General features: G+C 45.9%; 1 protein-coding gene across 3 annotated transcripts in view; it reads left to right on the plus strand.

Annotated features, from left to right (window-relative positions):
* Positions 1-25,921, plus strand: part of SYT17 (synaptotagmin 17) — an 83,123-nt gene that overhangs the window by 23,643 nt on the left and 33,559 nt on the right. For all 3 annotated transcript variants that reach the window (XM_060648618.2, XM_060648619.3, XM_060648617.2), the window contains exon 6: positions 24,996-25,116. In XM_060648618.2, the coding sequence (XP_060504601.1) occupies positions 24,996-25,116 (121 nt within the window). The remainder of the gene's footprint in view (positions 1-24,995; positions 25,117-25,921) is intronic.

The following is a 25,921-nucleotide window of genomic DNA, read 5'->3' on the forward strand; positions in this document are numbered from 1 at the left end:
GGTAAGGATGTGGAGCAACCAGAACTCTCAGACAGTGGGAGTGTATAAGGTGGTGTAACCCCTTAGGAAGAAGTTCTGGTAGTTTTTTGTGAAGCTAAACATTTATCTGCCCCTATGATCTCGCTGTGACACTCCTAGGTCTTTATCTAAGAGAGATGACGATGTTATGTCTGCACAAACAATTGCACACACATAGTCTCAGCAGCTTTACGTGTCACAGGCCCCAGACTGGACACAGCCAGGTGTCCCATCAACAGGATGAAGGATAACAAACTATAGAATATTCATATAATGCAACATTATTCAGCAATAAGAAGGAACAAAGTACCGATACGCACAACAGCATAGATGAGTGTCACAAACAGTATGACAAGGAGAGCATTATTCTGAACAACATTACACTAAGTAGAAGCCAGACCCAGGAGAGCACGTCTGCATGACTAGTTTGAGAACCAACAAAACTAATCTGTGGTCCTGATGGGACTTTGATGCCCAGGTGTGTGCATTTGTCCAACTCACATGGTACACTTGCAGTTCAGGCATCTGGTTGTACGTAAGTATCATTTGTACACACACACACACACACACACACACACACGAACCCAAAGAGCTGTAAACACACAATGAACGCTGGCTACTGACCTGCCTCCTGAAGTGTTTCAGGGAGAAGCGTACCAATGTCTGTAACTTATTTTAAAATGCCTTCCAGGGGCGCCTGGGTGGCTCAGTTGGTTAGGCGGCTGACTTCGGCTCAGGTCATGATCTCGCGGTCCGGGAGTTCAAGCCCTGCGTCGGTCTCTGTGCTGACAGCTCAGAGCCTGGAGCCTGTTTCGGATTCAGTGTCTCCCTCTCTCTGACCCTCCCCCGTTCATGCTCTGTCTCTCTCTGTCTCAAAAATAAATAAACTTAAAAAAAAAAAAAATTAAAAAAAATAAAAAGCCTTCCAAAAAGATCGTTAGGTACGCAATAAGGCAAGTCTAGCCTATCTCTAAATTATTAATGTAGAATTATTAATATTAATAGCTGCATTGCAGAAGTGAGGTGATGTGTATAAAGGAGGTGAATGTGTAGGTCTTTCAGCTCTTCTGTATTTAACCGTCTTTATAGTAAAGTGTTGGGATGCAAAGAGAGAAGAAAGCAGAGGCACACTTAGGAGTCATTTGCTATGTACAGTCTTGTAGATAGGAGGTGATGGCCCCAACCTGCGTGTGAGGTGCAGGGGCACGAGGGGCCAGCTGGAGAGACAACTTAAAGGCACAATCTTTGGGGCGCCTGGGTGGCTCAGTCAGTTGGGCGTCTGACTTGAGCTCAGGTCATGATCTCACGGTCTGTGGGTTCAAGCCCCACGTTGGGCTCTGTGCTGACAGCTTGGAGGCTGGAGCCTGCTTCAGGTTCTATGTCTCCCTCTCTCTCTGCTCCTCCTCTGCTCGCACTCTGTCTCTCTCAAAAATAAACATTTAAAAACATTAAAAAATAAAGGCACGATCTTTATTGTCCAGGACCAACCCTTAGACGTTCAACTCTGGCTTCGGGGCGCTGTAGACGAGACTGTCTGACAGAGTGGGAATTTTGCCACCATGCTGGCTCTGCCCTTATTTTCACAAGCAGTGGCGGCTCCCAGACTTCAGCCTCACTGATTCCAAGGTCCTGAGTCTTGGATGAACCGAAGTTGGCGAATGTGCTAGGAGTTTCTAAATGCGGTCTCCTGCTGAGCAACGCTGGGTGGCTGGGGGCAGGTGGAAAGGGCCAGCTATCCAAGCCAGGCATACGGGTCTAAAGCATGGCTCACTGGTTGGCTCTTGTGATGGTTGAAGGAGCCGGGTGGTCCACACAGACTGCCATTAGGACTATGTTTTATGGAGCCATTTGGGAAGGAGCAGACTCAGGTTAGAGTGCTCTTAAAGGTTATTGGGGCATAATTCTGAATCGTGTAGGGGTGTAGCATCTTTTATTACAAAGCCAGATTTCCTACTGAGGAGAAGTGTTTGATTTGCGCTCAGAAGAAGAAAATGTGTTTAGTCAAAAGTGATATTTGCACACTGGGATGCTGGATATTTATGTTTCTGAAAATTGCTTTAGCCTGAGATTTACTCTGACCAAAGGAACGCCTTTTAGATCTTCGTTGCCTAGTATTCAGGGTCTCGTGGCTTAGGAAGTGAAGTCTGTGCATATTGCCTTTGCCAGATAAGATTCAGAGACCACATTTAGCAATAAACGTATTCTGGGTACTCTTGCATCCCAGCCCCCTGGGCTGGGTGCAATACTTACATTACCCTACCCGATGGGTAGTAATGGGACCTGCATTTCATAGATGAGTAGCCTGAGGCTCAGAGAGTTCGAGGAACTTACCTATGGTTGCACAGCTGGAATGGGGAATTGAACCTGACACTAACTCTAAGCCCACACCCATGACCGCATGATATAATCTATTTAGGAGAAAGCCCTGGCCGATGACTTTGTAAACTGATCTACCCCCATGTAACTCGAGTATGTGATAAGACTGTATCTCTCATAAGTATAACTGCATTTTTATATGAATATGTACCTTGCTTCCTTCTACCTTTGGAGTTATCCCCTTAGAAGGAATTCTACGTTTGCTTGGAGCCTGTTTAGGAAAGGCTTTAGAGACCAGGGGGCATGCTCATGGCTTTCCTCAGGAGCACCAAACTGATTAGATTTTTGAAAATGTGCATAGAACAGTCTGATTTGGTGACCAAGATAGGTGTCATTGTGGGAACTGCCTTTCTTTAAATTGAGGAATAGAAAAAAAAAAATTGCGTGACTCTGAGGTAAAGAGATTTACTTTCTTGGATGGCCCTCAAAATGTCTGTTTTCATCAGGAATCTTCGTTAAAACTGAGAGAACCAGAGCGGCTGGATGGTTCAGTTGGTTAAGCGTCCAACTCTTTTTTTTTTTTTTTTTAATGTGTATTTATTTTTGAGAGACAGAGCACGAGTCAGGGAGGGGCAGAGAGAGAGGGAGACAGAATCCAAAGCAGGCTCCAGGCTCTGGGCTGTCAGTATAGAGCCCGATGTGGGGCTCGAACTCCTGAACCGTGAGATCATGAACGCAGGTGAAGTCGGATGCTTAACCAACTGAGCCACCCAGGTGCCCCCCACCTTTTTTTTTTTTTTTTTTAATAAGCATCCAGCTCTTGATTTTGGCTCAGGTCATGATCTCTTTGTTCATGAGATCGAGTCCCACGTCAGGCTCTGCACTGACAGTGTGGACCCTGCTTAGTACTCTGACTCTCTCTCTCTCAATCTCTCTCTCTCTCTCTCCCCCATCCCCCTGTCCCCCTCTCAAAATGAATAAATAAACCTTAAAAGAAAAAAAAGCTTACAGAACCCATTTCAAACTAGCTTTGGGCAGAGAGGAAGGTCTGTGGTAGCGTGGGCTCCCGGCACCCCTGGGTCTAGGAGGTAGGTTGTGCGCTGAGAATCTTTCTCAGTCGGAATGTTCCTCACCTGTGCCTTCCTCTATTACCTTTCTCCCAGGAAGACCTTTCCTGTGCAGAAGCAAAAGCAGCCACAAGATGCCCCAGGCTAAGCTCCCACCAGCCAGGTCATACACATGGGAGGAGACATCCTGTCTTCTAAAAGTTCCAGAAGTCCCAGGGAGGATTCTCAGGGGCCTGTCCTTCCCTGAGTCCTGCCCCTGTCCACCTGGTAGAAGAAGGTTTGTCACCACATCCACATTCCAGCCTGTCACTGCCACTCAGCGGCCTCACAGTGGGAGGGAGTGTGGTTTAAGAGAAGGAAGAGTGAATGTCTCTTCTTTAGCTGCCACCGTTCCAGTTCTTTCTTTGGTATTGTTGCCGTTTCCCTGGCTAACACACCAAAGAACCTTGGCAGTCAGGGGTTTAAGACCTGGCCCTGGCAGCAGGCAGATGTCACCTCTTGGAAGTTCCCAGAGTGGAGGGGGGCTGCCCTGGCCCTGGGAGTGTACCCTTTGGCCTTTTGCTGTTGGGCTACCTTCACTGGAGGACCAGCTCTCAAAGATGAGTCCTGATCAGATGGCCCAATCGCACTGCCTTCTATGGGGCTCACTGGCCATGGGAAAGTCATCTGTGACCTGGGCTGGGCTTTCCTAGAAGCAGACCCCAAGACCAAGATTTGAGTGCAAGTATTTTATTTGAGGGTGCTGCTGAGAAAAACCAGAAGGGAAGTAGGGGAGTGAGACCAGTACAGGACGTGTTATCAGGCAGGTTACCACCATGGGGCGCAATTTTCCCAAGCACTCAGTGCAGGGGCGAGGGCACCAGGGCGTTTATTCACCAGCTCCCTAAGGCAGTCATAGGTTGAGGGCTGCTTCAGGAACCCTTAATTCCCTGGGCTCCTCCAGCCTGCTTCGTGGACATGAAGAGAGAGGACTGTGGTGGCCAGTGAGACTCCTGGCTGGAGAGATATAGCGCTGGCAGCAGGGAGCTCGGCAGTCTGGGAGCTGGGGCGACACCTTCTGCATCCCCACGCTTACTCTTGCCACCTCGAGGGCTCCGAATGCAGGATCTTCCCTGCTCTCCCTTTCTCTGCTTGCCACTTCTCTCCATTTCTCCTTTCCTCTCGTCAGGATGGTGACAAACAGACGAGCAAGACCCCTGGCTAACCAGATGCCCCTAGAGAAGAAGGCACCAGTGTCCCCTTCCTGTAGGGGCGTGAGTCACTTTGCACGTGACTTGCTTGGCAGCCATCTCCCTCGGCTTTGGGGTGGATGGGCAGGGACAGCCCTCAGCTTTCCCCACTCAGCCAGTGTCAACTTTTTTGCTTACAGAGGCAGGGAATGGGGGTGGGCTTGAGTACTGCGAGCAGTACTCCTCTGCCTCTTGAAGATCCCAGAGGGAGGTGCTGGGACCCACTGTTGCTGGCTCCTTAGTCCCTGTGTCTTGTCCCCAGCTTTGGGCCCAGGAGGTCAAAGGAAAGGTTCCCCTCTGCATCCTGTCGATGTACGGCTAAAGGCTTGGCCAGACTTCCCATAATATCAGCATCTCCTATTACTTATTCTTGGTATTGGGGCACATAGAAAGAACTTGGTAGATGTTTTTTGAACTGAATAAATATTGTTGTGTGAAGAGCATTAGCTTTAGAGTTAGACTGACCTGGTCAATGTCCCGGCTTCACCATTTACAAGCTGCATGAACGTGAGTCCAACTCCTCACCTATAAATGAGGGACAATAATGCAGTGCTTATCGCATAGGGGACTTGGAGCAGATAATAAATACAGAGAGCTGACTGTGACATAGTACTCACTGTATGACAGGCATGGTGCTAAGTGTTTCTATTGTATTAACTATTGTTATCATCCCATTTTATAGATGGGGAAAACTGAGGCATGCATTAAGTAACATGCCCAAGTCCACAGAACTGGGATTTGCACCCAGGCTGTCCAGCTCCAGAGGCTGTGCTGTTAGCCACTCTACTCCACTACATTACATCTTGATAAACCAAGATCAGGCAGGCAAAGCACCTGGCATATAATATACACTGAGTAAGTATTGACTGGGAGCTCGTGCACTGGGAAGGAGGAGGGAGGAAGCCAAAAAGAGAAAGAAGAGGTTGGGAAGCAAGTAAGATCCAGGCCATGAGGAATTGGCCATAGGGTCCAGTTTGTGTTTCCGCATATACTTTGGTCTTACCACGTCTCAGGCAGACAGAGATCAAAAGAATTTAGGACATCTTTTAAAAGGAAAAATAGTTGACGATTTGAGGTATCCAGAGTTGTGTTGCTTGGGCCAAGTTCCTGGAAACTGCCTGGAGTGATACACGGCCCCGGCCTCTCCCGACTGCATATTGTATTTTGAGATCACTCACCACCTGATGCCATAACCGGCGAGGCCCTCGACAAGGCAAATGTCAGGTTTTTAATGAGCATCCCTCTTTAAGCTGCTGTCAGCCTTGACCCTCTCAGTCGGATCCTGGCCTCTGTGTGTGTTAAAAGGGTTTCCCGCCCAGGTTTTGGTGAACAGCAGTGTTTTGGCAACACTGTGCAGCCAGGGCCAGCCCGAGCAGAGCCTTAGAAGGGAACATTAACTAGAAGTTTCTTTTCATGTAGTCCTTCCTGTTTTTCTCCTCCTAGAAAAGAAGTAGAGTTTGCATTTTTGATCTCAACATGAGTTTCTGATTCCTAGTTATAATATAAACTAGAAGGGGAACTGGTAATGACTTGCACCAAGCCTGTTTTCTAGATGAGAAGACTGTAGCACAGAGTGGTTGAGTGACTTGTCCAAGGTCACACAGCTTTCAGTGACAGCTTTCAGAGACTAGTCAGTTGCCTGACTTTTAGGTGGGGGCTGCTGTGCCACACTCCTTCACCCCATAAGGGAAGAGGTCTGTGGTGACTAAGAGCATAGGCCCTGGAATATATAGACCTGGGTTCAAGTCCTGGTTTTTATATCCTCTAGAGGTGTGGTCCTGGGAGAGTTATCTTATCATGTCTAAGCCTCAGTTTCTTTGTCTATAAAATGGGGATGATATGGTGTGCTGGAGCTAGCTTGCACTGGCTCACAGAGCTCATTTTAAATTGTCAGGAATTTCGCAAGCCAAAGGACTTCACATTGAGGTCAGCCCTTGTGTGTGAAATTGACAAATACTCCAAATCAGAGCCTTTTCCCCTCCTGGAGGGTTAAATATCCACATACCATTGATCACAGTAGTACTTATTTCAGGGTGTGTTTGTGGGCCACAAGAGGGCCCCTTGAGGCTCAAAGCACAGGGCACGATGTATGTATACAGTGGTGCCATATAAAGAGTACAGCCCAGCCATCCCACAGATCCTTAGGCCAGAGTCAGCCCAGCCACTCCCAGTGAAGTGACCTAGGGCAGTTACTGGTTGTCCTGAAAATAATGGTGATCGATGACTCTTCCTGAGTCTTCCCATTGACCAGGGATTATATCGTTTTAGGGCTTTCCATATAAATTTGAAAATCACCCAGGAACTATCATTATCCCTATTTTTCATGGAAAAAAAAAAAAAAAAAAAAAATGAGGCACAGGGGTGCCTGGCTGGCTCAACTGGTGGAGCATGGGACTCTTGATGTCAGGGTTGTGAGTTTGAGCCCCATGTTGGAGGCAGACATTACTTTAAAAAAAAATCTTAAAAATAGGTAAATAAAGAAAATAATGTTAAAAAATTAAAAATCTGAGGCACAGAAAGTCTGAAGTAACTTACCCGAGGCCATGCGGTTAGTGAATGGAGGAGTCTGCATTCGAAGTCTGGCATCTGCTCTTGGCCTGCACCCTCTCTCTCTCTCTGAAGGTGAGCTTCCTTCTATTTTCTATGGAAAATGGCAGGAAAAGCAAATGCGACCTCAAGAGTTGTAGTGAGGGTGGCATCTGATAATGTCTGTGGCGTTCACACGGGCCCAGCCCATCGCAAGGCTTCTGTTGATGTGCACTCACTGCTGGTAAGCCCCAAGTAAATGTTGCTGGCAGTCACTACCATGGGATTGTGCTAAAGTCTTCTTAGCTAAGGAACGGTGACTCAGTTTGACCAAGGAAATTAAAGCAACATGAGCCAGCAAGTGATTTGTCAACCCCGGGAGGGGTCGAGGCGGTAAAACTGGAGCTCTTAAGTGCCTGGCAGGTGGGCGGCCCCGGTGTCTCGTGGTAAGCTTCAGAGGCAATGCTGAGGCTCTGCTCAGAGAGGCAGAGGTTGAAGATTTCAGTGGACTGTCACCACTGACTGAGCCTGTACCAGTCGCAGGTTCTGGGGCTACAGGCAAGAGTGAGACCTGGTCCCTTCCCTCAAGACTTGTCACTCGAACAAATCGTGAGCACATGTCAATACGTCCTATTTCCTGACACCGTCCAAAGGAAGCATTTTCCAACATGACCCCGCCGAATCATACAAACCTTGAGGGACAGCGATCATCCCTGTTTGACACCTGAGGAAACTGAGACTCCAGGCAATGAATGACTTTCCTCAGAAGTTCACGGAATAAATGGCAGAGCCAGGACTCGAACTTAGGTGACTCTGGAGCTCAGTACATGTTCATTTCCTGCAGCAGCCAAACAAGTCATGGCCATCAGTGACTAGGATGCAAAGTGAAAGAGTGGGACTGAGAGAAGGGACTTCGGTTCAAGCAGCCGCAGAACTGACTCTGGCCAGCTTGAGGGAAATGATATGTAAAATGATAACGGATTCGCTTGCTAACTGCTGGGCTCTCAGTTCTTCCCATATGTTAACCCACTGAATTCTTTCTTCAGCTCTACATGACAGGTGTTCCTACTGTCCCGTTGTGCAGAGACAAACACGAAGGCTGAGGAGTTGGAGAACCTGGTAAATGGTGGAGCTGGCATTCATCAGCTCTGGGAGAAAATGAGGGAAGTACAGAAAGGGCACTGGGACAGGGCATAGAAGCAAAGGAGGAATTGAACCGCGAGGCACCCGGGAAGCTCTGGGACCTTCTTGAGCACAGCTCCACAGACTTCTCCCGTGGGGTCCAGTGCCCAAGGTCAGCCCCACCCAAACCACAGCCAGACTGCTTCTGATACCAGAATAAGCGGCGAAGGATGCCGAGTAAACAGAAACATTTGCTGCCTGTAGCCACCCCCCCAAACTGAGGCTGAGAGAAAGTACGATTTTTTTAATAACAGGGCTTTTGAGGGCAGCTGACATAAGAGAGCAAAGTAGCTACAGGAATGCCTGTGCTTTTCTTGTTTTTTTCTAAAATTGATCACTAGGTGTATTAGACTCTTTCCATGTGCCAGGCCCTGGACTAGGTAAGAGGGTGGGCTTTGAAGCCTGACAGACCCAAGTTCAAATCCTGACTTGACCACATATACCTTCATCCATTCAGTAAATATTTACTGAGCTCTCAGGCAGGGCACTCATGTTATGGGGATACCCAGGCAGGGGATACTCACTGTGCGACCTTGGGAAAATTACTTGCCTTCTCTGAGCCTCAGTTTTCAGTGGGGGACAGTGGGGGTAAAAGCCAAAGAGCACAGTTGTCAAGAATGTACAATCTGGGGCGTCTGGGTGGCTCAGTCGGTTAAGCGTCAGACTTCAGCTCAGGTCATGATCTTGCGGTCTGTGAGTTCAAACCCCGTGTTGGGCCCTGTGCTGACAGCTCAGAGCTTGGAGCCTGCTTCGGATTCTGTGTCTCCCTCTCTCTCTACTCTCGCCTGCTCACACTCTGTCTCTCTCTCCCTCTCTCCAAAAAAAAAAAAAAGGCACAATCTGGAATCAGCCTCCTTAGGCTCATACCCTATAAGCCGTTTTTACTCATAACACTTCTGACACTAAATGTATGGAGTGTTTTATTCACACCAACACATTCCCCGTTTGTCCAGACACCAACGGAGTATCCTACAACTTAGTTCAGTTCTGACACTCACTGCCTGGCGTTTGTTCAGATCCCACAGTTTAAGGGCTCAGTCTCACCAGACCGCCCCCATCACAGATGCCAATTGCAAGTCCCAGGTGTCCCCATACTTCTCACTGACCCAGCTGTAAACTAGGGGTTCTTCTGACCTCTGCCTCAGCTTCCATAATTTGCTAGGATTGCTCGCAAAACTCAGGAAGACACTTTACCATTCGTTTATTTTAAAGGATATAAACTCAGGAGCAGCTAAACAAAAGTGATGCATAAGGCAAGGTATTGGGTGGAAAGGGGCACGGAGCTTCTGTTCCCTTTCGGGGTCCACCATCCTCCCAGCACCTTGATGTGCTAACTCTAAACCCTGTTATTTAGGAAAGTTTTTTTGTTTGTTTTTTGTTCTTTTTAGTGGAAGTTTAATAACATAAGCATGACTGATTACATCACTGGCCATTGGCGATTGAACTCAGCCTCCACCCCCGCCCCTCCCCAGAGTTCCAACCCTCTCATTATGCTTTGGTCTCTCTAGCAACCAGCCTTCTTCCTGAAACTATGTAGGGAACCCCGGCCCTTAGTCATCTCATTAGCATACACAAGCCCTTCTTATCTCCCCAGAGATTCCAAGGGTATTAGAAGCTGTATGCCAGAAACAGGGGACAAAAATCCAAATATGTATCTCTTATTAGATCACACACTGGCTCTGCCCCCTGCTCACTGTGTGAGGTCAGGCGCATGCCTTGACAATCCATTGTCTCCCTTTCCTCATGTGTACAGTGGGGATATTAGTAGTCCCTCTCTCAGAGGGCTGTAGTGACGATCAAATGGAACACTAAAGGAAAGCATTCAGAATTCTGTGCCTGGCACAAAGTTGCCAAGAAACACTGTATAATGTAAGAAGAAAAGGTGACCAGGAGTTGAATTCTGGGGAAGACTGTACTTAAGGGCCAAGGAAAAGGAATGAGAACAGTGAAGACCAAAAAATGGAAGCTAGGAGTAAGAGGAAAACCAGGAGGGACCCCGGTGATGCCAGCAACAGAGGAATTTAGAAAAGAGCTATTCTCTACTAGAATGTCATGGGGTATATATTTTGTCCCCCGTTTTCCCAGGAGGATAGGAAATGGGGCCCAGAGAGGTTCAGCAGCATGTCCAAGGCCACACAGTCAGGACCTGCTAGAGCTGGCATCGGAAGGTAGCTCTGTGACCTGATTCCTTTGCTTAATCTATCACCGTGTTAGTTTCCTGGAGCCGCCATCAAAAGTTCCACAGATTCGGTGGCTTTATTCAGGAATTTATTCTCTCTCAGTCCTGGAGTCTGGGAGTCCAAAATTAAGGTGTTGGCAGGGGTTCCTTTCTGGAGGGGCTGAGGGAGATTCTGTCCCATGCCTTTGTCCTAGCTTCTGGTGGCAGGCAGTCCTTGGCGTTCCTTGGCTTACAGATGTAGCACCTGGATCTCTTGTCTGTCATCACATGGTGTTCTTCTCTGACCACGTCTGTCTTATAAGGACACCAATTATGTTGGATTTAGGGCCCACCTTACTCTCAGGAACTGCATTACAGAGACCTTGACTGTCTTGCTCACTTCTGGGTCCTTGGTGTCAGGACAGTCAGGATAATCATTGAGTGCCTCCTGTATGCTAGCCCTGTGCCCTACATGTGGTAGATAGTCTATAAGTAACTATTGACAGGATGCTCGGGCTGGATCTGAAGTTGGGTAGGTGTTGGGGAGACACAGAGAAGCAGAGGGGGACTTCCTACCCAAAAATGGAATGAACAGATGGAAGAAGGGTCTGGGGCTGGGCCCTCTTGGCTCAAAAGCTCTCCCTTAGCTGGTAGAACTTCTCCTGGCCACTTGCCCCTAAGTGCCCTGGCCTTTCCTGGGTGCTGCTCCTTCTACTTGAGGGAGACTCTCCCTTAACATAATTGTGTCCACTGTTAGTCCTTTGTTATGGATACTGGGTAGCTGGAGACAAGGCTTCGTGCTGTCACTTTAGGTTTGGGTTGATAGTGCCGCACGTTGTGGAGTGATCTCTGTTAGACCAGCCATCTTTGCTATAAGATGTTCTCTGGGAGTTCAATTTATGATAGAGTCAAGATCTCACTCTTTTTGAGATGCTTGAGTAGGTCTGAAGTATGTGGACTGAATTTAGATGGCCATTGAGTGCTGTACAGAAACTCTCCGTATCCAAAGATTGAGCTTCTCTCCTATCTTCCCTGGAAAGTTTAGCTTCATTTGCAGGATATAAACAAACGTTTCTGTCCGTCAGCATTTATCAAGAGTCTGTTGTACCTGGAGGGATGGACAGAGTAATATAAAATTACAAAGTCATTGTCTCATGGGGCAGAAAGACAGGAGAAAAAAAGATGGTCACTACCTCAAAAATGAAAACAGAGCCTTACCTCACACCATATACCAAAATCAAGTCCAGATAGTCCAAGGATTTATGTTTGAAAGGCCAAACTTTTAGAAGGCAAAACAAGCAAACAGACGAAAGAAAAAAGAAAAAGAGAATATCTTTACAACCTTAGCATAACAAAGCATTTCTAAAAAGGTCTATAAAGTGCAAACCATAGAAGAAAAAGATGGGCGTATTCTTCCATGTTAAAATCATGCACTCTGCTCATCAGAAAATACAGTGAAAAAAATTTTTTTTAACGAAAGCCACAAACTGGGAAGATACGTTTGTTATACACGTATATTCGTTTACTGGGGCTGTTGTAACGAAGTACTAAAAACTGAGTGGCTTAAACAACAGAAATTTACTGTTTTGGAGGCCAGTAGCATAAGATCCAGGTGTCTGCAGGGTCATGCTCCCTCTGAAGGTTTTAGGAAGGATCTTTTCTAAGCATTATAACTTAGTTCCACATGGTACTGTCTCTAATATGCATATCTGTGTCCAGATTTGTCCTTTTTATAAAAACAATGGTCATATTGGATTAGAGGTCCACCCTACTCCCATATGACTTCATCTTAACTAATTACATCTGTAAGGACCCTATTCCTAAATAAGGTCACGTTCTGAGATCCTAGGGGTTGGGACTTAAACATGAATTTGAGGGTGGGAGAGAGACACAATTCAATCCATAACAACACATAACAGGTGGGTAGTTTAGTATCCATAATATTTAAAGGCCTTTTGTAAATTAATAAGAGAAAGACAAATACCCAATAGAAAATAGGCACAAAGAAATGAGAAGAGTCTTTTAAAAGTATAAATAGCCAATGAACGTGAAAGCAGCCAGGGAAATACAAAGTAAATCCAAAATAAGATACCCAGTGGACAGGAATACTAAGAATGGCTGACAGGAACAGGTAGACACATTCCGGTGGGAAATGTATGTTGTCAGGCAGCCGTGGGCATATAGCAGGGCATTGAACTCACCCAGAAAGACTGTCAACATTTTCATGCAAAAGAGGAAAATGCAGTTAAATCAATATATGATTAGATATTCAATCAAAGAAATACAAACAAAAAAATATTTCAGCAGCCCCACAGATCCCATACCCGTGTGTTAAAATGTTAATGTTTGGTGCTGGTGACTTTGTGGGGAGATTTCTATCCTGCTGGTTGCCATGAAGTTATTTTAGCCCTTTGGGCTGGTCTGGCAGTTGATATTGAGCAGCATAAAAATATTTGGATGTTTTTTATATATCTTGATATATTCTTTGACCCAGTAATACCACTGATGGGTTTTATTGGAAGGATGTAATCTGAAAGAAGAAAAATACCAAAGTGCTCAATTTTAGGTCATTAAAAATAACCTAAGTACGTAGCAGGGTGCCTGTGTGGCTCAGTGAGTTGAGTATCTGACTCTTGATTTTGGCTCTGCTCATGATCCCAGGGTCGTGGGATGGAACCCCACAATGGGCTCCATGCTGAGTGTAGAGCCTGCTTGAGATTCTCTCTCTCTCCTCCCCCTCTGCCCCTCTCCTCTGCTTGTGCTCTCTCAAATTAAAAAAAAAAAAAAAATTGGGGCGCCTGGGTGGCTCAGTCCGTTAAGCATCCAACTTTAGCTCAGGTCATGATCTCGCAGTCTGTGAGTTTGGGTGCCATGTTGGGCCCTGTGCTGACAGCTCGGAGCCTGGAGCCTGCTTCGGATTGTATGTCTCCCTCTCTCTCTGCCCCTCCTCCACTCATCCTCTGTCTCTCTCACTCTCAAAAATGAATAAATGTTAAAAAAAAAAATTTAAAAAAAAAATAACCTAAGTACCTAGCGATAGGAAAATGGTTAAAATAAGTTACAGTATTTTAGCCTAATGGAATATTCTGCATAGACATTAAAAATGAAACTTGGGGCGCCTGGGTGGCGCAGTCGGTTAAGCGTCCGACTTCAGCCAGGTCACGATCTCACGGTCTGTGAGTTCGAGCCCCGCGTCACGCTCTGGGCTGATGGCTCGGAGCCTGGAGCCTGTTTCCAATTCTGTGTGTCTCCCTCTCTCTCTGCCCCTCCCCCGTTCATGCTCTGTCTCTCTCTGTCCCAAAAATAAATAAAAAACGTTGAAAAAAAAAATTAAAAAAAAAAAATAAATAAAAATAAAAATGAAACTTAAGGGTCTCAGGTCAGGTTAGCATCTGCCTTCAGCTCAGCTCATGGTCTCACGGTTCATGAGTTCGAGCCCCACATCGGGTGAGCTCGAGCCCTGCTTCAGAATTCTCTCTCTCCCCCTCTCTCTCAGAAATAAATGAAAAATAAGTAAGTAAATAAATAATAATAAATAACTAATTAAAAATGAAGCTTTGTGGGCACCTGGCCGGCTTGGTGAGTAGAACATGTGACTCTTGATCTTGGGGTCATGAGTTCAAGCCACACACTTGGGATGGGGGGGGCAGCAGTGGAGAAAAGGAAGCATTTGATGAAACGTGTAAAGTGCTGGGATTATCGTTGGATTTCGCTTTTAAAAAAATCCGTTCCTATTTTAATTGTTTGCACAGTAAATTAAGAGACAAAGGGTTTCTCCCAACACGTGAGAACAAAGTCAGGGAAACACAGAGCAGCCTTCTTCGGGCCTTGTTAAAAGTTGTGTGCATACCTCTGAAACCCTCTGCTCGGTGAGCAAGGGCCAGAGCCAGAGCGCCATTTAGAAGCACTTAAAAGGACGAGTCTCAGGAGGAGAGCCAGGCTGTTGTTTTCCCCAGAAAGTGTCTTTTGTCCCAAATGGTTTTCTTTGATTTCCTTTTTATTGATTAGAATTTAGCTGTTTTCAAAGGCTGCAGGGAGAGCGAATTTTTGTCTGGGTAGAGAACGGAGCAGCATTTGTACAAGCCGGCTGCTGGGGGGTTGCGGAGAGGATGGCTTCTGGATTCTTTTGAGTAATTTACAGATGGTCTATTTCCATCCTCCCAAGCCCACCCCACGTGGCTCAACCAAATTCAGCTCATCGGACTCTTAAAAAAGGAAACCAGGCCTGTTTATTTGTGACCTTGCGTTAAAATGAGAAAAGGTAGAAATGGCACCTGTCCCCTGGCTTTTGTCTGCCAACTCCGCTTCACTTCTCTTGAGGTCGGGGGGCAGGCAACAGACACGGGGCCCCCTCTCTGGACCGTGATGTGGTGGTAGCAGGCCTCCACGTCAGGGCTGCATAGCTCGTTCTCATGGTCATCTGGATTGAAGTTCCACCGTGTGTTGTGAATGTAGTTGTGGATAATGGATGGATAATGTCCTTGCCTCCATGGAGAACCAGAAAATATCAGATAAGGACAAAGTGCCTTTATCAGAAATAAAGTAGGTGCTGAAAACAAGCAATTGAGAGGGAGGGAGGCTGGGGGACTATTTTCAGCTGGGTGGTCTTGGAAAGCATGGTTGAGGCAGTGATATTTGAGTTGATGTTCCCAAGCTGAGGCAATAGCAGGTGCAAAGACCCTGCGGCAGGAATGGTCTTGTTTTCAAGGAATAGAAAGAAGGCAGATGGGGCTGGCGGGTGAGGTCTGAGGTGTAGGCTGGGGTCAAATTATTTAGATCCTGGCAGAGCAGTGGTTCCCAGTTGGGGGGTTTTGCCCTCAGAGGATGTTTGGTGATGTAGAGAGACATTTGGGGTTGTCACACTTGGGGGTGGTATGCTACTGGCATCGAGTAGATGGAGACCAGGATGCTGTTAAACATCCTACAGTGCACAGGACTGCCCCCACAAGACAGAATGATCTAGCCCCAGATAGTACCGAGGTTGACAAATCTTGTTGTAGATGAGGCGAAGGACTTGTTATTGTTGTTGTTTTAAAGTTTATTTATTTAAGTAATCTCTCTACCCAAGGTGGGGTTCAAACCCATGACCCATGTGATCAAGAGTCACATGCTCTTCTGACTGAGCCAGCCAGGCACCCCTAGATTAGGCTAAGAACTTTGAATTTCATTCTAAGAGCGGTGGATGGAGGGTGTTAATTAGGGAAGCAAGAGAATGGCCCCGTTCTGTTTTCTTTTCTAAACCAGAGTGTTGGACCAAGTTATCCAGCTCTGACATGCCAACCTTATCTGACTAAATTTGGGTGGGAGAAGGGAGACTTCATAGCGTTGGAGAATAAGCAATCTCCCAGAATAAGCAGTCCATTCTTCCTGGGGAGGCTGAGCCCACTTCCTGGGTTTTGTGTCGGGTGCTTGGGTTTCTGCTTACAGCAAAGAAGAAAGGCTCAAAGAGGAAGCAGAAGGATAGAAATTGTACTTGATGTGTGGTTTCCAGCTGGTACTTTGGCCTCCTTCAATCTGGAGAAGAAGACCCAAGACAAGCTTAGCTGAGGTAGTGAATAGACTCTCGTCGTATCTGTTGGAGAAAAATTCAGTCTTTGGTTGGTATTAACATTTGTCCAGGCTAGAATCATGGATATGAAGAGAATATTAGTTAATATTTCAGTACTGTTGATATTTTGGGCCAGATTATTCTTTGTTGGGGGGTTGGGGTGGAGGTATCCTGCACTTTTTAGGATTTTTAACAGCATCCCTGGCCTCAACCCCCCACATGTCAGTAGCAACCCCCTCCCAACTTGTGACAACAAAAAATCTCTCCAGACATTGCCAAATGTCCCTAGAGGTGTGAGAGAGGGAAAAATTGCCCCAGGTTGATGTAAGTTTCAGGGGCCAGTACTTCATAGGTGTCCATAAAGATCACCATAAATTCCATGATTCTTCCGGGGAGGGTGGGGCAGGTTGGGGAGTTATTGAGCTAGATGGTCCTGCTTTTTCTGTTCTGTAATCTAAGTTCCTTACCATCTGGCCGCCGGTCAGCTTTCAAATTTAGCATCGGATATTTCTAGGGAGGAGGGACAAGGAAGATGCTGTCTTCAGGAATCCTCCAGGGACATTTTTGCCTTCAGATTGTTTAGAGCCGTAGTTTTGGATGTCTGAGTGGATGTTATTGTTCAGATGTGTCACACATTCTGGAACAAAGGCCCTGAGTTTAGTGAGAACCCTCCACTTTCTTGGGGGGCTGGGCTGAGATACAACCTTGAGATCCCAAGCCCTGAAAATTATGGGACCTGTCATCATAAGTCACTCAAGAGAACAGCAATGGTTGACTTTCTCCACAGTGATTACAAATAAGTGGGGGTGATGTTATTTGTGAAGAGAATCCTCATTAATTTATTTTAGAAATCCAAATTAGTAACCGTCTTTGCCTGCTTTACTGTTAAGTTAGCAAGTTACTTGGGACTTTATCTTTTGAAATCAAGAACTTCAGGACCAGAACAGCAAAGGGTAGTGGGACTGCAGTGCATGGTTCTGTTACTCGGGTCCATCTGCATGGAGTGTCCTTCCCTGAAATATTTCCTGGGCAAAATCCTATCTTTTTTGTCCTAGTTTTATTGAGATATAGGTGACATACAACAATATGTAAGTTGAAGGTGTACAGTGTCATGATTTGATACACATATATTTTGAAGTGATTACCATGATACAGTTAGTTAATACATCCTACTTACCTTTTTAAGTTTATTTTGAGACAGAGAGAGACAGAGAGAGCATGAGCAGGGGAGGGCAGAGAGAGAGAATCCCAGGCAGGTTCCCTGCTCAGTGCAGAGCCCAGCTCGGGGCTTGATCTCGTAAACTGTGAGAACATGACCTCAGCCAAAATCAGGAGTCCAACACTTAACCTACTGAGCCACCCGGGCGCCCCTCTTTTTTTTTTAAGTAATCTCCACACCCAATGGCAGGGTTGAAACTCACAATCCCAAGATCAAGAGTTGCGTGCTTCACCGACTGGGCCAGCAAGGCGCCCCCATCCTACTTATCTTGAAAGACTTAACTCGTGGGGTGCCTGGGCGGCTTGGTCGGTTAAGCGTCCGACTTCGGCTCAGGTCATGATCTCACGGTCCGTGAGTTCGAGCCCCGTGTCGGGCTCTGTGCTGACAGCTCAGAGCCTGGAGCCTGCTTCGGATTCTGTGTCTCCCTCCCCTGTTCATGCTCTGTCTCTCTCTGTCTCAAAAATAAATAAATGTTAAAAAAAAAATTTTTTTTTTAAAGAAAGACTTAACTCGAGGGGCACACCTGGGTGGCTTAGTCGGTCAAGCATCTGACTCTGGCTCAGGTCATGATCACACGGTTCATGGGTTCGAGCCCCATGTCAGGCTCTGTGCCTGTGCTGACAGCCCAGAGCCTGGAGCCTGCTTTGGATTCCGTCTGGCTCAGGTCATGATCTCACGGTTCGTGGGTTCGAGCCCCATGTCAGGCTCTGTGCCTGTGCTGACAGCCCAGAGCCTAGAGCCTGCTTCAGATTCTGTGTCTCCCTCTCTCTCTGCCCCTCCCCCACTCATGTTCTGTCTCTCTCTCTCTCTCAAAAATAAATAATAAAACATTAAAAAAATACTTAACTTGAATGCCTCCTCTGGGAAGCCTTCCCTGACCATGCCCCTCCCAAGAATGGGTTGTACTTTACTATGTCTTGCACTAGGTCAGGTTTATGTGGCTCATTAACACTTAGGACCCATAATTTGTTTTCATTGAGGTAAAATTTATATAATGTCAATCTAAACTTTTTGTTTTCAAGATTATTTATTTATTTAGAGACAGCAGAGGGAGAGGGGGAATCCCAAGCAGGCTTCACTCAGCACAGAGCCCGATGCAGGGCTTGATCCCGTGACCACGAGATCACAACCTGAACGGAAATCAAGAGATGGTCGCTTAACGAACTAAGCCACCCAGGTGCCGCTCAATCTAACCATTTTAAAGTGTATACAGCTCAGTGGCATTTAGTACGTTCTCAGTGTTGTGTAACCATCACCTCTCTCTAGTTCCAGAATATTTTCATCATTCCAAAGGAGACCCGTGCCCACTGAGGAGTCACTCCCCATATCTGTCCCGCTAGCCCCCAGCCTGTCTCCTACAGATCCTAGCAACCACCAATTTGCTCTCTGTCAGTCTAGATTTACCTGTTCTGGATGTCTCAGAAATAGAATCATACCATAAATGATTTTGTATCTGGCTTCTTTCAGCTACCATAATGTTTCCAGGGTTCAGCTACAAAATATTGTAGCATGTATCTCTACTTCATTCCCTTTTATAACTTTCTGTCCGATGGTTATGCTACATTTTGTTCATCCATTCATCCATTGGTGGACATTTGGCCCACTTCCACCTTTTGGCTATTGTGAATAGTGCACAACCATGAACATTCACGTACAAGTTTTTCTGTTCTCTTGGGAGAATGGAAATACCAAGAAGAATTGCTGGGTCATGTGGTAACTCTAGGTTTATCCTTTTGAGGAAGAGCCAGGCAAGTAGCACAGTGGCGACACCATTTTATATTCCCACCAGCAGCACCCAGGCTTCCAATTTCTCTACATCTGCATCAACACTTGTTATTTTCTGGTTGTTGTTGTTGTTTTTCTAGCCAACCCAGTGAGTGTGAGGCCACTGGAATTTTGATTTGTTTTTGTATCTTTCCTGCTCCCCACCCATAAGCCGAATTGTTGGTGGCGTTGTACTTTCGTTACCAGCCACATTTTAATTTTTTTTTTTTTTTAACATTTATTTATTTTTGAGACAGAGAGAGACACAGCATGAACGGGGGAGGGGCAGAGAGAGAGGGAGACACAGAATCCGAAGCAGGCTCCAGGCTCTGAGCCATCAGCCCAGAGCCCGACGCGGGGCTCGAACTCACGGACCGCGAGATCGTGACCTGAGCTGAAGTCGGACGCTTAACCGACTGAGCCACCCAGGCACCCCACCAGCCACATTTTATAAGAGTTAATGAGCGGGCTGAGCTTGCCTCCTGTCCTTATTTATAATGTGATCTTGAGCACGTCACTCGGCTTCTCTGAGCCCAGATTCTTTTCTCTGTAACATGGGAACCTCCAGAGCTGTTGAGGGGCAGAAATGAGCCAGAGTCAGTGCCTGCCCCACGGTGATTTCGCAATACAGGTTTGCTGTAATTATCACGATCATGATGTTCCGGTGCCTAGGACTGAGTAACTGTAGAATAAGTGTTAATTAAATAAATCAGTGAACCCTTGGATATTGCTCAACTAGCCCTCTTTTTTATTTCTGCCAAGTGTTCCCTGAATTTGAGACAACTGTCTTGCAAATTGATCACTCCCAAGGTGAGGCAGAGAGGAGTAGTGGATCAATGGGACCACTTCCCTTGGAAAAATACAGCGTGAAAACCTTGATAGGTGTGTGTTGGAGGGGAGGGTGGGGGGGGAGCTGGAGAGAGCAGCTAGCTCCTCATAACCTTCAAGGAGAAAGAGGAATAAAAGAACTTTTTTTTTATTTTGACATGAAAAACAATTTTCTTAGAAAGCGGAAGATAGAGGATGGCACTACTAGCTGCCTTGTTGAAGGTTGGTCAGTGGCCCCCGGAGAGGAAAAGAGCAACTCTCTTCACTCTGGAAAGGGCTTGAGGGCCCCTTAGGCGCTGAGAGCCCTGTAGCTGTCCTTGCTCCTTTTTCCATTTCCTGTAAGGACCTCTGGGGTGGACATACTCCCACAGGTCAGCCGCTGGGCAGCTTTCTTTAGCTGCCATGGATCTTTCTAGAATCCACCTCTTAGCTCACTCTAGCCACTCTGGCCTTCATTCTCTTCCTGCGTCTCTCCCTCTTCCCACCCCTCTGCCTGGTGTGTCCCCCTCTCCACCTCACTTGCATTAGGCCTTCCTCAAACCTCACCTCGCAGAGGCCTTGCCTGAGCGCCCTGGCTGACGTGACGGCCCCCACATGTGCCCCACCAGTCACCATTCTCTTACCCTGCCTAGGATTTCGTGCTTGCTTTTTAAATGTTTGTGTTATGTTTTTAAATGAAATATTTCTAACTTAAAAGAATAAAACAAATACCCAGGTAACCATGTCCGAGATCTGACAAATGCTAATAATATTCTTCCCTGTTTGGTTATTTCATATCTCCCCTTTTAATCAACTTTATTAAGGTATAATTTACATACGATAAATACATACAGTTTAAATATGTAGCTTGTTGATTTTTGGCAGATGCATGCATGTAACTGCCACTATAATCAAGATACAGAGTATTTCCCGCACCCCAGAAAGGTCTCTCATCTCCCTACCCTGCTGGATTTTTCTTTTTTTTTTTTAGTTAAAATTTTTTTTCTTTAATTTTTTAATGTTTATTTTTGAGAGAGAGAGACAGAGAGAGTGAGTGGGGAGGAGCACAGAGAGAGGGAGACACAGAATCCAAAGCAGTCTCCAGGTTCTGAGCTGTCAACACAGAGCCCAATGCGGGGCTTGAACCCACGAATCATGAGATCATGACTTGAGCCGAAGTCGGATGCTTAACTGACTGAGCCACGCAGGCACCCCTCATATTCAGCACTATCTGAAATCACCTCATTTGTGACTTTTTTTTCTTTTAAGTTTATTTATTTATTTTGAGAGAGTGTGTGAGTGGGGGAGGGGCAGAGAGGGGGAGAGAATCCCAAACAGGCTCTGCAATGACAGCATGGGGCTCAAACTCATGATCATGACCTGAGCCAAAACCAAGAGTCAAATGTTTAACCAACCGAGGTGCCCCCATTTGTGTCTTTTTTAGTCTGTCTTTTTTAGTCTCTCTCTGTCCAACCACAGTGTATGTTCATGGAGGCAGGGACTATGTTGTTTCCCACTCCTTGCATGGCATGGCCCACAATCAATCTATCAAGGTCATGATACTGTATTTATTATCCTTGTGTGCACATCTTTTTTTTAAATTTTTTTTTTTAACGTTTATTTATTTTTGAGACAGAGAGAGACAGAGCATGAATGGGGGAGGGTCAGAGAGAGGGAGACACAGAATCTGAAACAGGCTCCAGGCTCCGAGCTGTCGGCATAGAGCCCGACGTGGGGCTCGAACTCACGGAGCGTGAGATCATGACCTGAGCCGAAGTCGGCCGCTTAACCGACTGAGCCACCCAGGCACCCCATTTTTTTTTTTAATTTTATTTTTAAATTTTTTTTTAACTTTTATTTATTTTTGAGACAGAGACAGAGCATGAATGGGGGAGGGTCAGAGACCTTGTGTGCACATCTTGACACACAGTGAGGTACATTGATGGGGTAATTCCTGGAAATGGAACTATGGAGTCGACAGATATTTCCTTCTTTTGCTATCCTAAAAGAGACATCTGTCCCCCTTTCTCTCTTCTAACCCATGTCTCAGTCTGAGCACTGTGGCCATTTCGGGCTGGACCATTCTTTGTTTTGGGGGCGGAGGGGGCGGTCTTGTACACTGCAGGATGTTGAGCAGCATCCCTGACCTCTACCCACTAGCTGCCAGCAGCATCCCCCACCTCAGTTGTGACAACCCAAAATGTCTTTAGACAGTGCAAAATGTCCCCGGGGGAGTTAGGGGCAGCAACAGTGTCCCCATATGAGAACCACTGGTCTATCGCTGTAGGCTGATTTCCTGCCATACAGTTTTGTCCCTCGGTTGGGCCTATCTCTAAGTGAATTACCCTCGATGACATTAGATGTGTTGAATTTATTTTTCTCAGCTCAGTGGACTGAAGTACACCTTATGATCCCTACCTGGAGAGCTGTATCATGAGTTGAGCAGCTGGTTAGTTGTAGAACCAGGGAAGTCTTTGCTCTAAGTCTACAAGGATATGAATGCTTCTCCCTGGAGAATTCTCTTCATTTCTCGACTCAGGATAAATATGTCTGCAGGGTCAGGCCCTGAGGATACTACGTCTTCCAGGCCTTAAAGAACAAGGAGGAAACCCCTTACAGCTGTGTATAGGGGCTGTCTGAACTTCCCTGATGAATCAGCACACTGAGTTGGCCATTCTTGTCTTTAAAAACCTGCAAGCTTGCCTGTAAAGCAGTGAAGGATAGATGGGGACATAGTGAAATGAAGCGGGCAGGTCCCATCCGGGGGTGGGGAGGGTGGGCTGCACTGTGGCCAGATGTTACGAGGTGGGGATGTGGAGCCCAGCCTTGCCAGACCTTCATTGTTCAAGAAAGGCAAGAAATCCAGAACTGTTTTTGAAAGTGTGATGTCTTGATTCTTGATTTTTATAATAATTAGCAACTTATTATGTTTCAACTTGATGTGGGCCAAATGAAATGCATCTATTTATAGGCTGACAGTTTGTAACCTCTGAGGTAATGTGTGAGGTTACTTCTTGTTTGGGGACTAACTCACTCAGCCCGGAAATCTTTTGGCTTGACTGTGGATCCAGTCAGTGAATGTTTATTGAGTATCTACCATGTGCCAAACTATGTTCCAGAGCTGCCGCTTGACGTAAATTTGCTGGAATGACTGATAACCGAAAGGGATAGAGATTATGGGTGGGCAGATGGATGGACAGAGTGATAAAGAAGGATAGATGGATGATGGATGGATGAAAGATGGATGGCTGATGGATGGATGAAAGATGGATGGATGATGTGTAGAGGAAGGATGGATGAATGAATAAATAGATGGAAGATGGCTAGCTCATGGGTGGTTACATGGATGGATAAATAGATCAATCTGATCTTTTAGAGATATATAGTAAAATATTATAGATAAAATAATATGATGTTTGGGAATTACTTCAGAATGATATGGGGAGTTGAATGAGAGTATAAGTAAATCAAGATAATTATTGAATCTGAGTGATGGTGGGCATGAGGAGTTTTCTTATACTTTTTTGCTTTCTTTTGAATATGATTGGAAATTTCCCATACTAAAAATATTTGTTTTAATATTCTTGTCATTTAGAGATACACTCTGAAGGATATACAGGTAAAATGACATCATGTCTGGGACATGGTTTAAAATTTTCAGCTAAAATTTTTTGCAAGTCGGTGTATAGATGTGCTATGCTCTGAATGCTTGTGTCCTCCCAAAATTTATATGCTGGAATCCTAACGTCCAGTGTGATGCTGTTGCAAGATAGGGCCCTTGGGAGGTAATTAGGTTATGAAGGTGGAGCCCCCTTGAATGGGATTAGGGGCCCACATTGCTCCCCAGTCCCTTCTACCATGTGACGACACAACAAGAAACCTGTGACCCAGAAGATGGCCCTCACCCAACCATGCCGGCACCCTGATCTTGAACTCCCAGCTTTCAGGACTGTGAGAAATTTTTGTGGTTTATAAGCCACCCAATCTATGGTATTTTGTTGTATGAACAAAGACAAGTACAGACTAAGACACGATGAAACATCCTTTAGCAAAATGTTGATCGTTGTTACCACTGGGTAGTGGGTATATAGAGATTCATTACACGGGCCTGTGTAAATCTGTATATGGTTGCAAGTTTTTACAATAACACACACACACACACACACACACACACACACACACACACACATATATATATATATATATTTTTTTTTTAATGGGACAGAGAAGTGGGGCCTCCTGTTTTCCAGGTACTTTTGGAAGTGTGGAATCATGCTCTGGGTGAATTTCTCACAAGCATGGTAGTGTTGACATCAAAGGAATGGGTATTTAAAAAAAAATGTTTTTTTTAACATTTATTTATTTTTGAGACAGAGACAGAGCATGAACGGGGGAGGGGCAGAGAGAGAGGGAGACACAGAATCTGAAACAGGCTCCAGGCTCTGAGCTGTCAGCACAGAGCCCGACGCGGGGCTCGAACTCACGGACCACGAGATCATGACCTGAGCCGAAGTCAGTCGCCCAACCAACTGAGCCACCCAGGCGCCCCGGAATGGGTATTTTTTAACAAGGGATGTCACTGGCTGAGTGTTGCCATAGTGAGGCTAGAAGCCAGGGCTCTGTTGTGGACCACAGGTTGAGAACAGATTTCTTGCCCACATAGGTGCTCCCACTTCTGTTGGGAGGCAGAAAAGCACAGTGGTCAGAGTGTCTGGAATCAGCCTCCCTGGGTCCAAACACCAGTGCTGCCATTTTCTAGCTGTGTGGCCTTGAACATGGGATTTCACTATCCTGTTCCTCAGTTTCCTCATCTATTAAATGAGAGTTAATAGTAACATGTTACAGACTCATTATGCAGATTGAACTATTTATTCCACAGAAAATGCTTAGCACGGTACTTGATATGTAGCATGTATTTATTATCATTATCAGTGCTTTGTTGTTACTACTGCTAAGTATTTTAAGAACAGAAAGAACTTTCTGAGATAGGTGGGATGATTGAGGGCAGAGGCTAAGAGAAGCCCAAGAAAGAGGCACCCACTGTCAAACGATCCACCCACAGAAGCCCATTCATAAGCTGCTGGAATCACTTTCCTACAAGCTAGGTACAAAAAGGAATACAAGAAAAAAGCAACTTCCCAACCATTTCTTTTCTCTGCAGAATGAGGTAGAGCTGGGGGAGCTGCTTCTCTCGCTGAATTATCTCCCAAGTGCTGGGAGACTGAATGTTGACGTCATTCGAGCCAAGCAACTTCTTCAGACAGATGTGAGCCAAGGTTCAGGTACAGTGCGACCCTTCCTTCCCCCCTTTCCTTAACGTAGCATCTTTGTTTGTTTGACATGGGGACTTGATTTTTATTTTTTCCTGCATTCCTGAGACTATTAAGAAGACCCTGTGAGGGTAAACAAATAGCTTTTAGAACTAGGATGTTAGACCAAGAGGAAAAATAAAGAACCAGATGTCTCTTAGGATGAGGCAGGTAAATGATGCCATCTCAGTAACCCATTTGGACTGGGGATTTGACTGAGACCACGTGTGATAGCTACTGACCTCTGCATGCTCTTTGTATACACACAGCCCCAAGGAAGTTACTTGCCTTTCCAGATGCTATGCCTGCAATGCAGATGCTATGCTCCAGGTGGCGGTAGTGTGCACTGACCACACCTTCTGGTCTCTGGGCGTGTGGGGTACACCCTGAGGTTTTTTTCCCTAGCTCATTTCAAGTGGACCGTGAATCTTTTTAAATCCGAGCTCTGAAAAGACTGTTGTATTTAAAGTGTCTGACTGTATAGCAAACCAATTCAAGCATGACTTTTAATGAAATGGAACAGATTCCATTCCATCTGTATGTAGCTTCTCCCTTGACAGCAAAGGATATTATCATGAAAGTAGCCAGGGTCTCTGGGACCTCTTCAGCTCAGTGGAGGAACTACTGTCTCCTCTAAGTACAGTAGCTAAAATAAATCACTTTTGCTATAAGGTGACAGCTGCATTTAGAAGACAACTTGCATTCTCAAAAACCACATTATAAAAATAGAGGCTTTGAAGGGGCCATTGGAGGGGATGGTATTAAGGCTGGAGAGTTT

The sequence above is a fragment of the Panthera onca genome, chromosome E3 (assembly GCF_046562875.1).
Source record: "Panthera onca isolate mPanOnc1 chromosome E3, mPanOnc1 haplotype 2, whole genome shotgun sequence".
NCBI lineage: Eukaryota > Metazoa > Chordata > Mammalia > Carnivora > Felidae > Panthera > Panthera onca.